Source organism: Oryctolagus cuniculus, chromosome 14, assembly GCF_051225735.1.
Source record: "Oryctolagus cuniculus isolate XC-2025 breed Fujian yellow rabbit chromosome 14, ASM5122573v1, whole genome shotgun sequence".
NCBI classification, from domain to species: domain Eukaryota; kingdom Metazoa; phylum Chordata; class Mammalia; order Lagomorpha; family Leporidae; genus Oryctolagus; species Oryctolagus cuniculus.
The window spans coordinates 92,470,984-92,483,528 of NC_142880.1; the positions used below are offsets into that span (position 1 = coordinate 92,470,984).

A 12,545-nucleotide genomic window follows, 5' to 3' on the forward strand; every position below is an offset into this window, starting at 1 on the left:
AGCATTAAAGAATCTCACTATGTTTGCTAAAGAAACATGGGTGGAGATTCAAACTTGGGGGGAATTTGCCACCTGGGGAAATGACTGGCACTTAAAAACACACAGCAGGGGTTTAGATGACCAGCCTCACCTTTGCACACAGCACAGCCTGAAAGAGGGTATGTAGGACAGAAAATCTGCTCAGATGCTGACAGCTCAAGGCACAGAGACACAAAGCATTTCTGGGGTTTAAATTTATGATATGCCGACAGCAAAGGAAGACACTAGCTTTACATATCCACATTTTTTAAAAGCTGAGATCTGTATGTAAGGGAGACTTAAAAATCATCCAGGTGGAAGTTGTCAGAAGAACTCCTTTTAGGTGGACCTGCCTTCAACAGCAGCAACATGTGTTGCCCAGACCACACAATGGTCAAAGCAGCTCTTAGAAATCATGAATGGTTGCAAGCAGCGTGCATACTTACAGGGCAGCTCTGTGCTAACTCTACAGCTTAGGACACACGGGCTTTAAATTAAAAAGGTGTAAAAGGCACGTGGAGCATGCTAACTATCGAAGTTTGTTGGAAACATTAGAAATCAAGAAGTTTCCCAAAGAACTAAAGGGTTGTATATTATTTGAAAGTTGGGTTTTTCTCCAGAATTCAAATACAATCGGAAAAGCTGATGCTATTTTAACCTCACAGGACACGCACTTGGTGTCCTTGTGGGTCGTGACTGTGGGAGTGGGGGACCACTGAGTTTCAACAATTCTAACGTGCACTTTTTTTTTTTACATGTGAAATCTGAACGTATCTTCCTTCTCCCTCTCCCCCTGGCTGCCTGCCCTCTGAGTGACAGAGAAGTTCAGCTCTCCAATGTCCCCAACTGCTAGGGCTGGGCCAGCACAAAGCCAGGCGCATGGGACTCTATCTGCGTCTCCCACGTGAGTGCCTGGGACCAAGCACTTGACCTGTCCCCTGCTGCCCCCTAGCGCGTGCATTGGCAGGAAGCTGGGTTAGAAGCAGAGTCAGGATGTGATCCTAGGCTCTCTAATATTGGGGGGGGGGGATGTCCCAAGCCATAGCGCAACTCACTGCACCCAGACACCTGCCCTGGCTCTATCTTATAGTCAGTTTCAGTAGTAACAGCCCACAGCATAACAAAGCAGCTTGCTCTAGACAATTGGCAGCTCAGGATGGCTTAAGGCTGTGTGTGCTGTGCCTTGTGGGCAGGATCTCAGCTGGAGCCATGGGGCAGCGGGGACAGAAACCCAGTCCAGGCTTCACTGTTTAACCTCACACCAAAGCCTGGGCCCAACCAAAGGGAGTGTGTGTGTGTGTGTCTGTTTTGTGCACAACTTCTTTAGGGGCTCACAGCTCCCCCGTGTCCTTCCAACTGCTGTCCAGTACCACCCTAAAGACACACTGGAAACTGTTCTGTTCCAACACGGCAATGTCCATGCCTGCCCCGCGACCTACCCACTCGCAGCTTGAAGTCGTTGAAGGAGTGCTTGTTGATGGCATCCAGTTTGGCCACCAGGGCAAAAGCAAACTCCACCATCGTGCCAATGTGCATGTACTGCCGCTCGGGCTCCTGAGGAAGCAAACACAGGCAGACAGGCTCAGAGCTAAAGGGAACAGAGAGCAGTGCCCGAGTCACAGCCCAAGCTCCCATGGGAGAGAAACCCCAGCAACTTATAAGACATTTCCTACGAATCAAAACTCATCTCGAGGAAACACTGTGTCCAAATCCATTGTCCAGGCCAAGGGGAGACAGACAACCTGGAAGACACCAGCTGGGGTCCTTCAGGCAACTTGAGGCCAAAAGCACCTTGTAGGTCGAGGAGTGAAGGCTTGCTAAGAGGGGTCTACATCATTTTAACCCAGAAAGCACCAACAGAAGCAAGCGCTGGGGGAGTGCTAGTTCTTTATCCTTTCCTGGCTCCTCTCTGCTGGGCTCTGGCTCTGGGGGCCTGACCCCTGTGGTTGCCTCCTCCTGGCCCCAGGCTCCTAGGTGAGGTTGGGCAGTGGGAAGCAGAGACTGATACTCTTCCCCATCTCCTGTGATGGTGGTTGGTTTTCCCCAGCCAGGACTGTAGCCTGACATGCCAGGGGCTGGGTGTGCTCTCCATGACGCTCCTCCTGGCTCTGGTAACACCATCCTCCCTTCTGCCCTTCTACACCGTGAGGGGGAGGGTGTTCTGGGCAGAAACACGTCCCCTACAAGCTAATGTGTTGGAGTTCTCACCCCAGAGCCTCTGTACATGGTTGACAGGTCACTAGACAAAGTCATGGTTTTGTCTTTGTGGAAGTTTAACAACCATGCATCCCCGTGCACACTCACACGATGACATCTGCAAGCCAAGGGGAGAGGGGAAGGACCGTGGGGAGAACCAGCTCTGCCCTCACCTTGATCTTGACTGTCAGCCGCCAGCACGGTCGGGTACCTGGCTGTGATGGCTTGAGTAAACTAATACAGGGGTCACAATTCCTGCCTCTACCTATCCCCAAGTACCTCCCCATCCTGGGAGGATGACAACAGAAGAGGAGAAATCTCAAAGGTATACAGTGAGGGTAGTGAGACTGTCTATGTATATTTATAATTAATTTATATTTATTATTATTTTTATGTAGCAATACCCAGTTTATTTCTATTTACTTTTGAAATTCATCTTCTAAGACATTTCTTCTTTGAGCTGTTCTTTACAAATAGATCCACTACTACGACAGGCACAGAACGAGTCATTCACTTTCCTGTTCTGGGAGTCACTGTCTGCACTCTGTCATAAGCTGGTGCCACCCAGTCTGCTGAACTGCTCTGCCTCCCAGGCTGATGGCAGCACAGTCCCAGCTGGCCCTGCACCGTGGCCGGGCTAGCGACCCCTGGCGGAGCACAGCACTCAATGCAGTCTTCCGTCTCCGACCCTGGTGGTGGCCGGGAGGTTCTGCTCTATTAATCTGTCTGGGCTGAAGCAGAAGCACCTACTGGATGCTTGTGAGTGGCTACCCTTAGGCTGCACATGGGGTAAGTGACAGGGAGTGGCCAGGAGGGAGTAAAGAGAGGACGGTCAAGTCTCGCTGCAAGGTGGGAGTGGACGGATGTTGACCTGGGGCCCATGCACCCAGGGAGGATTGCTGATGTGCTGCCGTGGCGTGCATGCGATATGGGTGTGATGACAGGGCAGGGGGAGGTAAGAGAAGAGCAGGAGGAGAGACGATTACGGGTCCCCAGCAGTGACTTCTTGGATGAGCGTTTCATCCCATTGGGTCCCAGAGGGAGCTCGACCACGGATGGAGAAAGATCTTGGGAGGCAAACAGGAGGCACCTGCGGCCCTGCAGAAGCTTCTCGATGGACAGGAAGGGAGAATCAGGGGCTTGGTAGGGATGGTGAGAAGATGGAAAGAGTGGGGAAAACCGTGTGTTCAACATGGCAGGGAGGAGGAGGAAGAAGCAAACGGCAACAAACGCACAATAATTCAGTGAGGAGGATGGGGAGGCAGCACACGGATGCAGGATTTCTGAATCCGTCTTTGGTGGTTGTCTGGTGTATCAGGGATCTCAGCCTGTTCTCTGCCTGCTATCCTAACGCTCACATGTGTCCCCCAGAGGGTGGGATGGAGCAAACTGCTCCTGTTTGAACGCCAGTGCATTAAACAACATAAATAGTACTGGACAAGAGGAACTGAGTTTCTGATTACAACAGAAACAGTCCCCGCTTTCCTCTGGTGAAGTATATAATTCTGGAAAAAAGATGAATGAAATAGTACTGTTGCCATAAATCTTCGATCTGAAATCGTGGGAGGAAAATCAAACCGTGAACAAACTGGAGCCACAAAGCGCATTGTCATTCACGTGGGTGGAAATGCAAAGTGTCCCTCCTGAAAGACAGCTGTGTGTTTCCATCCTGGCTCATGACCCGTGGGAAGAACCTGATTTGAGGCTTGTGCCATTGGCTGGAAAACATCTTGCCACATAACGGGAAGCATGGCTGTTAAATCAACCAGCAGAGCCTTGCATCGTAAAAATTACAAGTGAGCTATTAAGGGGTGCATATTCGCGTTGGAGAAATGCTTTGCTTTTTTTTTTTTTTTTTTCTCCCAAGCCAGCGTGCATTGCAGGAACTCTTCTCCATGATAAATTATTGGTCAGTCTGTTGTCAAGCCCTAGATTCTGACTGAAGGTTTTAAGTGACCTCATATGAAATAAAAGGAGATTGAGTTCTGAGAACGGGATTAAAATCCAACATCAATAACTCATTTGGGCTTAGCAAACCCTAGGAAAAAATCATGTTTTGTCTCTAAGAGAACTCCATTCATTTTGAAAGGTCCTTAAAACTGAGCTCTTGATAAATATTTGATGGCAGGATGAAGTAGCTATTTCTCCCATGTTTTCTGTTAGGTTTCTCCAAATATTTAACTGACTTCCAGCTACATGTCCAGATGGCTCATTCAGCTCCCTAGAACGCATTTTGCAAGCTGGTTGTTTTGGAAGTTGCACCAGCAAGGAACCTTGCTTAAAGGAGATGCATGCTTACTGAGATTACTTTGTAACCCATGTGCCTGTTTAGTAACAAGATGCATGCTTACTGAGATTACTTTGTAACCCATGTGCCTGTTTAGTAACAAGATGCATGCTTACTGAGATTACTTTGTAACCCACGTGCCTGTTTAGTAACAAGATGCATGCTTACTGAGATTACTTTGTAACCCACGTGCCTGTTTAGTAACATCCACGGTCATTTTCTAGGCTAAAATTAGCATGACTGGGGCTGTCCTTGTGGTATAGGGGGTAAAGCCGCTGCCTAGAATGCCAGCATCCCACATGGGTGCCAGTTCGAGTCCCAGCTGCTCCACTTATGATCCAGCTCCCTACTATTGGTCTGGGAAAAGCAGGGAAGGATGGCTCAAGTGTTTGGGCCCCTGTCAGATCTGGATGAAGCTCCTGGCTCCTGACTTCAGCCTGGCCCAGCCTTGGCTGTTGCTGCCATTAGGGGAGTGAACCAGCAGATGGAAGATCTCTCTGTGTATCTGTCTCTCCCTCTCTAAAACTCTTTCAAATAAATAAGTACAATTTAAAAAATAAAATTAGCATGACCCTCCCCTCCTTTCCTCTCCTCTCCCATCCTCTTGCTCCTTTCATCCACGACACAGTCACCAAGCACCTACTGTGTGTGTGGCGCTGTGTTCTATGCTGGAAAACCTCCAGGGTCCACACTCTCGTATCTGACTTCGAGGAGGACTCGGGGTTGCTATCTAAGGTGCACTCTGTTCTCCTGCCTGGGGCTCCTGGGAGATCTGGCCAGACACCAGTGATCTCCAGGAGGACAGCAACTCTCCCCCAGCTGAGCATGGACAGCTCCTGTGGGCACCTGGGAGGGGGCACTCAACTCCAGGTGCTGCTGGCAGGAGCTGTGTGGCCTTGGCTGAGTCCCTCAGTCTCCTCACTGTGGAATGGCACAGCAGCCAGCGACCTCACAGTGTGACTTGCACGCCTCCAGGCTGCATTCCCTGGGCTTGCTGGTTATGTTGCTTCCTTTACCCCAGTGAAGAGAAGCAAATCTGATGGGAAAGGCAGCTAGGGGAGCAATGTCAGAGGACACAGTCTCGGGCCAGCGGGCCACTTATCCCCCTCTGCACGTGCAGCGCACTGCCCTGGTGGGCGCCTTTGTCGGCGGCCTACATGTGGGACCCTTCAAGGGCCTTGGAGAGCCTCAGTGGGCACAGTGAAGGTGGACAGCTCATCTCGTCTGGTTTTCAGTTTTCTTTAACGGTATGAAAGTAGAAGGGGATTTCTCTGCACTCAGGACACACCACGATAGCTTGGTGTTTGTTGGAGCCAGGCATGCAGCCTTGGGATGATGCTTTTCATCACAGCAGAGACCCAAGTTATCATCTCTTCCTAACAGTATAGGGATCTCGGGTTCTTAGTTTCAGTAGAACTTTCAGTGCCATGAAACTGGCAGCGGAGGGTCTCAGAATGGCTCGCGCTTCCTCTCCGGTCCACTTGGTGGAATCCTTAAGTCCCCAGTTCTCTGTGTTCCCCTCGCCTTAGAATGGCTGTGTGCACTCTCTGCTTATCCCAGACAGCGTCTCCCAGGGCAGTCATCAGCAAGTGCCCAGGACGAGAAACCCAGAGTCCCTGGACAGGGCAGGAGGCGTCTCCTGGTCACTGCTCTGCCAGCCAGACTGGCTTTGTTAATACACAGAGTACATGACCGTAGGTTCTCAAGGGGGGGGGGGTCACGTGAGCTGGGGATCAGATCTGGGAGATGGAGGGAGTGGACTCAGGAAGAAATGCTAGTGCTAGGCCCAGTGGTGTCCCCATGGGGTACACACAGCAAGAGGCAGAGGGAGCCGGGGTTGCATTTACCAGGACTAGCAATGGTTCTGGACCCCAAAGCCCAGGCCTGCTGCTATTTGCTTACATATAATAAATAAATAGAATAGTAAGTTAATTTATTTTTAAAGATTCATTTTTATATATTTATTTATTTGAAAGGCAGGGTTAGAGGGAGAGAGAGGGAGAGGGAGAGAGGGAGAGGGAGAGAGGGAGAGGGAGAGAGGGAGAGGGAGGAGGAGAAAGAGAGAGAGACGGATCCTCCATCCTCTGGTTCACTCCCTAAATGGCTTTAACAGCCTGGGCAGGACCAGGCTGAAACCAGAGACTGGGACTCCATCTGGGTCTCCCACATGGGTTGCAGGGCCCAAATGCTTGGGCCACATTCTGCTGCTTTCCTAGGTGTATTAACAGGGAATTAGATTGGAAATGGAGCAGCACGGACTAGAACTGGTGCCCACGTGGGATGCCAGCATCACAGGGGGCAGCTAGACCTACCACGTCACAAAGCCAGCCCCAATAAATGTACTTTAAATCATGTTTACATAATTTCTAATTAAAAATAAATAACTTGTCCATAGAAAGTGACTTTTGAAGTTCACGGAAAATGGAATTAAAAGAGCCTGCACACTGTTTTAAGTCCTGGCTCCATTTCTAATTCCAGCTTCCTGCTAAGGGCACCCTGGGGAGCAGCAGGTGATAGCTGAAGAACTTGGGTCCCCGTCACTCATGTGGGAGATCCAGGTTGAGTTCCGGGATCCTGGCTTCAGCCTGGCCCAGCTGTGGCTGTTGCAGCAGATGGAAGATCTCTTGTCTCCGCATTTCAAAAGAATGAAAACAAATAAATAAAATGTTACTGGAAACTGCTTGTGCCAGCCACCACGAGTGCTACAGCAGGGAGCAGGTGCACCCCACCTGGAGGGAAAGTGGGCAGACCTGGGTGCTGGTGCGCACAGAGCACGGGCCTGCTTGAGGCTGGTGCAGAGACTGTATGAGACGAGTCAAGGTCGGGGCTCGAGGCAGAGGCTTGTGACCTGGTTCCAGGAGTAGGAGGAGCAGAGGAAGATGAGGGCGGCTCTAGAACGCTGGGTGTTCACAGGAAGCTGGATGGGACATTCAAGCTACCCCAGCGGTCAGGAGAGTGCACGGTGGCTTGGCAGGGGTTGAATGTGTAGAGGGGACGGGTGGGGTCTTAGAGGAGGTTGTTGATGGACAGGAGGGGACAGGGCCCAGAAGATGAGAAGAAAAAGGATTTCTGGGCAGAGGGAACGCTGGGGTGCCCTGGAGGCCACAGACAGGGCATGGAGAAAGGCTATTCCACTGCAACGGGATTTGGATTTTGGAATCTGGAAGCAGGTGGTGATCATCAAGAATGAAATTCCTGAGGTTGGCAATGGCAGGACTAGGGGGGTTTGGGGGAAGCTGGGAGGACAGAAGTGAACACAGGCTGTCAGTCGGCCCAGTGTGACTGTACGAGGGCAGCAAAGGGGCTACATATGTGCCATGCAGGCCTGCTGGAAGCGGTCAGGGCAGGAAGAACAGGTGGACAGGCTGGGCTGCAGAGGATGGGGGAGGGTGGGCCGTCCAGCAGGTGAGATGTGGAGAGTCACTGTGAACATGAAAGTTCACTTCCATTAAAACAAGGAAACCAGGGCCGGCATTGTGGCATAGCCGGTAAGGCCCAGCCTGTGATGCCAGCATCCCTTGTGGGCATCAGTTTGTATCCTGGCTGCTCTAGTTCTGATCCAGCTCCTTGCTAATGGCCTAGGAAAAGCAGTGGAAGATCACCCAAGTGTTTGGGCCCCTACCATCCACATGGGAGACCCAGATGAAGCTCCTGGCTTCTGCCTGGCCCAGCCCTGGCCATGAACCAGTGGATGGAAGATCTCTCTTTCGTTGTCTCACCCTCTCCCTCTGCAACTTTCAAATAAAATAAATCAATAAATCTTTTAAAAATCCCAGGAAACTACATTATAATTAGCTCTATTTGGGACATAAAAAAGACATCAAAACTTAAAACAAAGTTTAATAATGTTTAATATCTGTATTTTATACTTTTCAATTATTTTAACACTTAATGTTGTGAGAAAAAAGAACCCAGCCACTAAAAGCCTGCAACCCAAGCATAGAGACACAGGGGTTTCCCCTTGCCGCTGGCTGCAGACAGCATGCCCGCAGGCCAGCAGTGAGCTCCTCCTAAGGGTTCTTTTCACTGTCCCTTCTTGCTGAAGTAATGCACACCCATTGAAAGTACTAACCTCAAAGCAACCACCTGATGAGGACGTCAGTCGAATACAGGTACCCATCCCTTGGAAATGTGCTGGGGCTGCAGCTCGAGTCAGACCACTGGCTGCTCCCCTTTGCCTGTGAATGAGCGGGAGGCATGGGCCATCTCCTGATGCTCCTGGAGGCGTGGCTCCAGCACAGCCCCTGCTGTCTCTCTGTCCTCTGTCAGGCCTTCCAGGGAGGAGGTACAGGAGAGGGATTTGCTCATGTGGGGCTCAGCCCTTCCTCTCTTTGGAATCCACCTGCTACACAAGGTTGAGTGCTGGTTCCGTTCCTCTGTGCCGTACCCAGCAGAGGGCAGGCCCCAGCCCAAACCTGTGCTGAGTGCCAGTCAGGAAGTCCATGGTCCTGGAGGGAGAGGGGTCTCGTCCACTGACCTCTGAGACCCTGACACATTACACACCTACACATACACACACACACACACACGACAACCTCCCCTCAAGCCCTACCTGGGGGAAGGTTTGTAATTTTGCAGAGATCAGCTTTTCAACCAAATATCTATGTGGCCAACTTGTTTTCTGACCACATAGCTTTAAGTCAAAAGACCAGGAGCCGTCCTTACTGAGAACCGTTTAAGCAGCTGTCGTATCTTACTGAACTATTTATCTGGCATCCCACAGCTACTGACAACTTCCCTCCTGTCCACCAGCAGAAGGAACTCTGCACAGACACCTGCAGACCCTAGGAGGCCCCCAGGGAATTCTCATCTTTTCCTCTTAGGCCCTCGATCATGAATTCCAAATAGGACACACTCTCTGGTTTCTGGGCCCATGTATGGCTGTTGTGGCTCCAGGGGTGACCCAGGGCTCACGTGCACAGTTGGATGGCTGACATGTCTGTACCTGGGCGTGCTCCTGGCTGGGCACGGCACTCAGACCCGTCGCTGCCATGTACGTGCTGCCGATGGTCTTGATCTTTTCAACGCCACTGAATTTTGGCTTGGACAGCAGCTGCAAAGCAGTAAAAATCATGCAGTTACTGAGCTGGGCACTGACCTGGAGCTGAGCACTTTGTAGAGACATTCTCAGACTCTAGTTCACGGTTAATGCAAGCACGACTCATCGCCAGCGCTGCTGAGTTACCCTTTGACCTTGGGCTTTGCTGGGAAAGAACATTTTATGCATTTCACAAAGAGGGTGACTTTGGAAGGAAATACAGGATAATGATTTACCTCCAATGAACATGAATTGCCTTTCACACTTTGCTAGTGAGGGAAGTAGCATAAATTACGGTGCAAGTGATAATGGTTTCACATAAATTTCCTGATATTGTGTTTGAAGGCATAAATACAAAAGTATAATAAGTGAGGCCTTCCTTTCATGGTAGGGTGATTTGTGACCAGCTATTCATGCTGAGAACTGGCTTTTGCCCCCAGAGAGCTCGAGGCACAGAAAACAAAAATCTAGAATGGCACTTCTCATCATCCCCAGTCCTAAGGTTCCTATGTGGGTTCCAGTTATCAGCCTCCCTCTGGATTTGTCTCTGGTACAGGACCTGCGGTCAGGTGCTGGGGAGGAGAGGTAAGCATCAGAGCAGGCTCTGTAGGGGTTCTGGAAGGTTCTATGCAGGCTCAGGTGGGCAGGGCTCAAATTAATGTCACTAACCAAAGGCTGGAAGCACTTTCCTTCATTTCCCTGTCAAAGAATTTCACTGAGATGAGCAAATCCTCGCATCACCTCCCTAGTTATCAACGCCCTTCACCCACCAGTCTTGGTCAGGGGTTCTCTTCCGAAGAGCCGGTGAAGCCATTTTCACTACGGACCTGGTATCACAGTGGAAACGTCTGGTTGCCATGATGTCACCATGAATACCTAGAGTCAGCCTCAAGGAGAGGATAGTGGCAGGAGAAAATGCACAGGGCCCACAAGACCTTTCAGCTGTCATATTTTCATCATCATATCTCAAGTCTCCATGAATCATGGTGAACATGTGTCCTCCACTTGGCACAAGCTGGACAAGAACAGTGTAGCTGCAGTGCCCTTAAAAACCACAGGTGTGTCTGTCCTTACTGGAAAATGGAAAACATTATTCTCATTGTGGACAGAATATGGAAAGTTGACAAGTGACACTTATTTCAGGCTCTAAAACCTATGCTTTGTCCTTCTAAAATAAGATGTATTCTCCCACATGCATATTGCTTTGTCAATAACAAAGTATGCCAGCCATGCATAGCTGAAATTGCTGACCAAGAACTTGAAGTATGTAGGGACATTCCAATACTTTACTCTAAGAGGTAGATTCATTATCTTTCTGTTCACAGAGGTGAGCGTTTTCCCTGTCTAGCCTTTCTAGAAAATTCACTGGCACCCTGCAGATATATATATGATGGATTCTGCTAGCTATTCCTGGCAGTCATATCAGCTTCAGAAATAAAACCTATTTGTCTCTCCCATATTAGCTGGGGACTTAACCTGAACACAACCTTTTAATGCTGGCCACCAGAATTGAGGTCTAAGGACAGGTTTTAAGATGCGCCACCATACTGAACTACCGTTCACCATACAGGAACCTTGACGTGGGGGACTCGGCCTCTCCTGGTCCTTCTGGGTCACTCCCAGTACCTACATCATCAAAGTCAGCGATGATCTCGTTCAGGAGCCGCAGGCATTCCAGGCCTTCCTTGTTCACATCCGACTCGGTGTAGAATTCTTTGAAATCCGGGATGGAGGCAAACATGACGCAGACACAGTCGTAGGACTGGTGGTACAACTCCTGCCCAGATAAAAGGAAGGGATGAGCTCCAGGAGACACTTTCAACAAGAACACTACAAAAGCAAGGGTTCCAGCTGGGATTTGGAAAGAAACTGCCCGAGTGGCCCACGACCCCACCCACTCCAAACACGGCCACTGATGAGGGGCGGAGGCACCCAGGGACGTCAGCTGGACGTCAGCTCCCACGCCACTGGCTGGTCACAGCAGGTGCCGATAGGAGGTGCTCATTGGGTCGCACCTCTCCGCCACCTCTGCCTCAACAGTTGCAAGAGACTGCAGCATCCAACTTAGGAAAAGAACCTTTTCAAGAACTGAAGAGAAACAAAGTGACTTCCCAAGCGACTGTGTTGTCTTAACTAACTAGCGATGGCTACGCTCTTTGAACGGGCATCTTAGGCATCTTCCTCTTCAGAGTTTCCTAAAAGCAGTGGACAAACCCATCAAGTGATTTCTCTGCACTAGAAAGAATCACTGGAGCTCCTCAGGCCACTCGCTCATGCTGTATTGCGTCACAAACCAACGATCCTTTTGCTTTTAAGTCCTTCATCCATGGATGTGAGTAAGATGGCAATGTCTTGGAAACACAATCTCCAGGTGCTTCCATAATTTCCCCAAACCATGGCTGCACCTTCAGATTCACGAGGGTTTCAGAAAAGGGGGGTTGTGAGGAGGTCTGGGGGCTGGCCTTGGTGTGGGGGGTCTGCCTCCACAGGCATGGGATCCTCAGGGCCCTCGGTGAGCCTGCTGCAGGCAGATGAGTCAGGTACCATCATGGACTTGGGGAAGCATGGAAAATGCTTGCTCCTCCAGGAAACCCATGATCACAGGATGCTTAGCCTCTAGGTGAAGGGCAAATGCCTATGGCGTGTGCTTCCATGTGCCTAGCAGAGCAAGGGAGCCCACCCTATTCGGACATTATTGGTGAGCTTTGTTCTCTGGGGCACCCAGATAAATCCCTTGGCAGGAGGCACATGCTGAAAGAGCATTGTAACCTTGGAGGCTTAGAGGCCACCCAGAGAGACTGTTCTTCCCCAGTGAGGTCTCACAGTGAACACACTGGGACCATGGCAACTCTATCGAAGGTCCCAACAGCTCTGTTGGCTTCCATGACTGCCTCAACATCTGCAGGAAACAGAATCAAGATTTTCTGTTCTCTTCTACAGTCAGTAGGTTGATCTGGCTGGTTGTGCAGACCTGCAAAACTGTTTTGGTGAACATTTGGATTCTTG

At 50.3% G+C, this 12,545-nt stretch overlaps 1 protein-coding gene across 3 annotated transcripts in view; it reads right to left on the reverse strand.

Moving 5' to 3' along the window:
- Positions 1-12,545, reverse strand: part of ADCY2 (adenylate cyclase 2) — a 411,933-nt gene that overhangs the window by 7,694 nt on the left and 391,694 nt on the right. For all 3 annotated transcript variants that reach the window (XR_016220868.1, XM_051853662.3, XM_051853663.3), the window contains 3 exons: positions 11,170-11,316; positions 9,447-9,554; positions 1,458-1,572 (listed from right to left, as the gene is read on the reverse strand). Coding sequence is in view for 2 of the 3 variants with exons in the window: in XM_051853662.3 (XP_051709622.1) it covers positions 1,458-1,572; positions 9,447-9,554; positions 11,170-11,316 (370 nt within the window). In the remaining variant the exon portion in view is untranslated. The remainder of the gene's footprint in view (positions 1-1,457; positions 1,573-9,446; positions 9,555-11,169; positions 11,317-12,545) is intronic.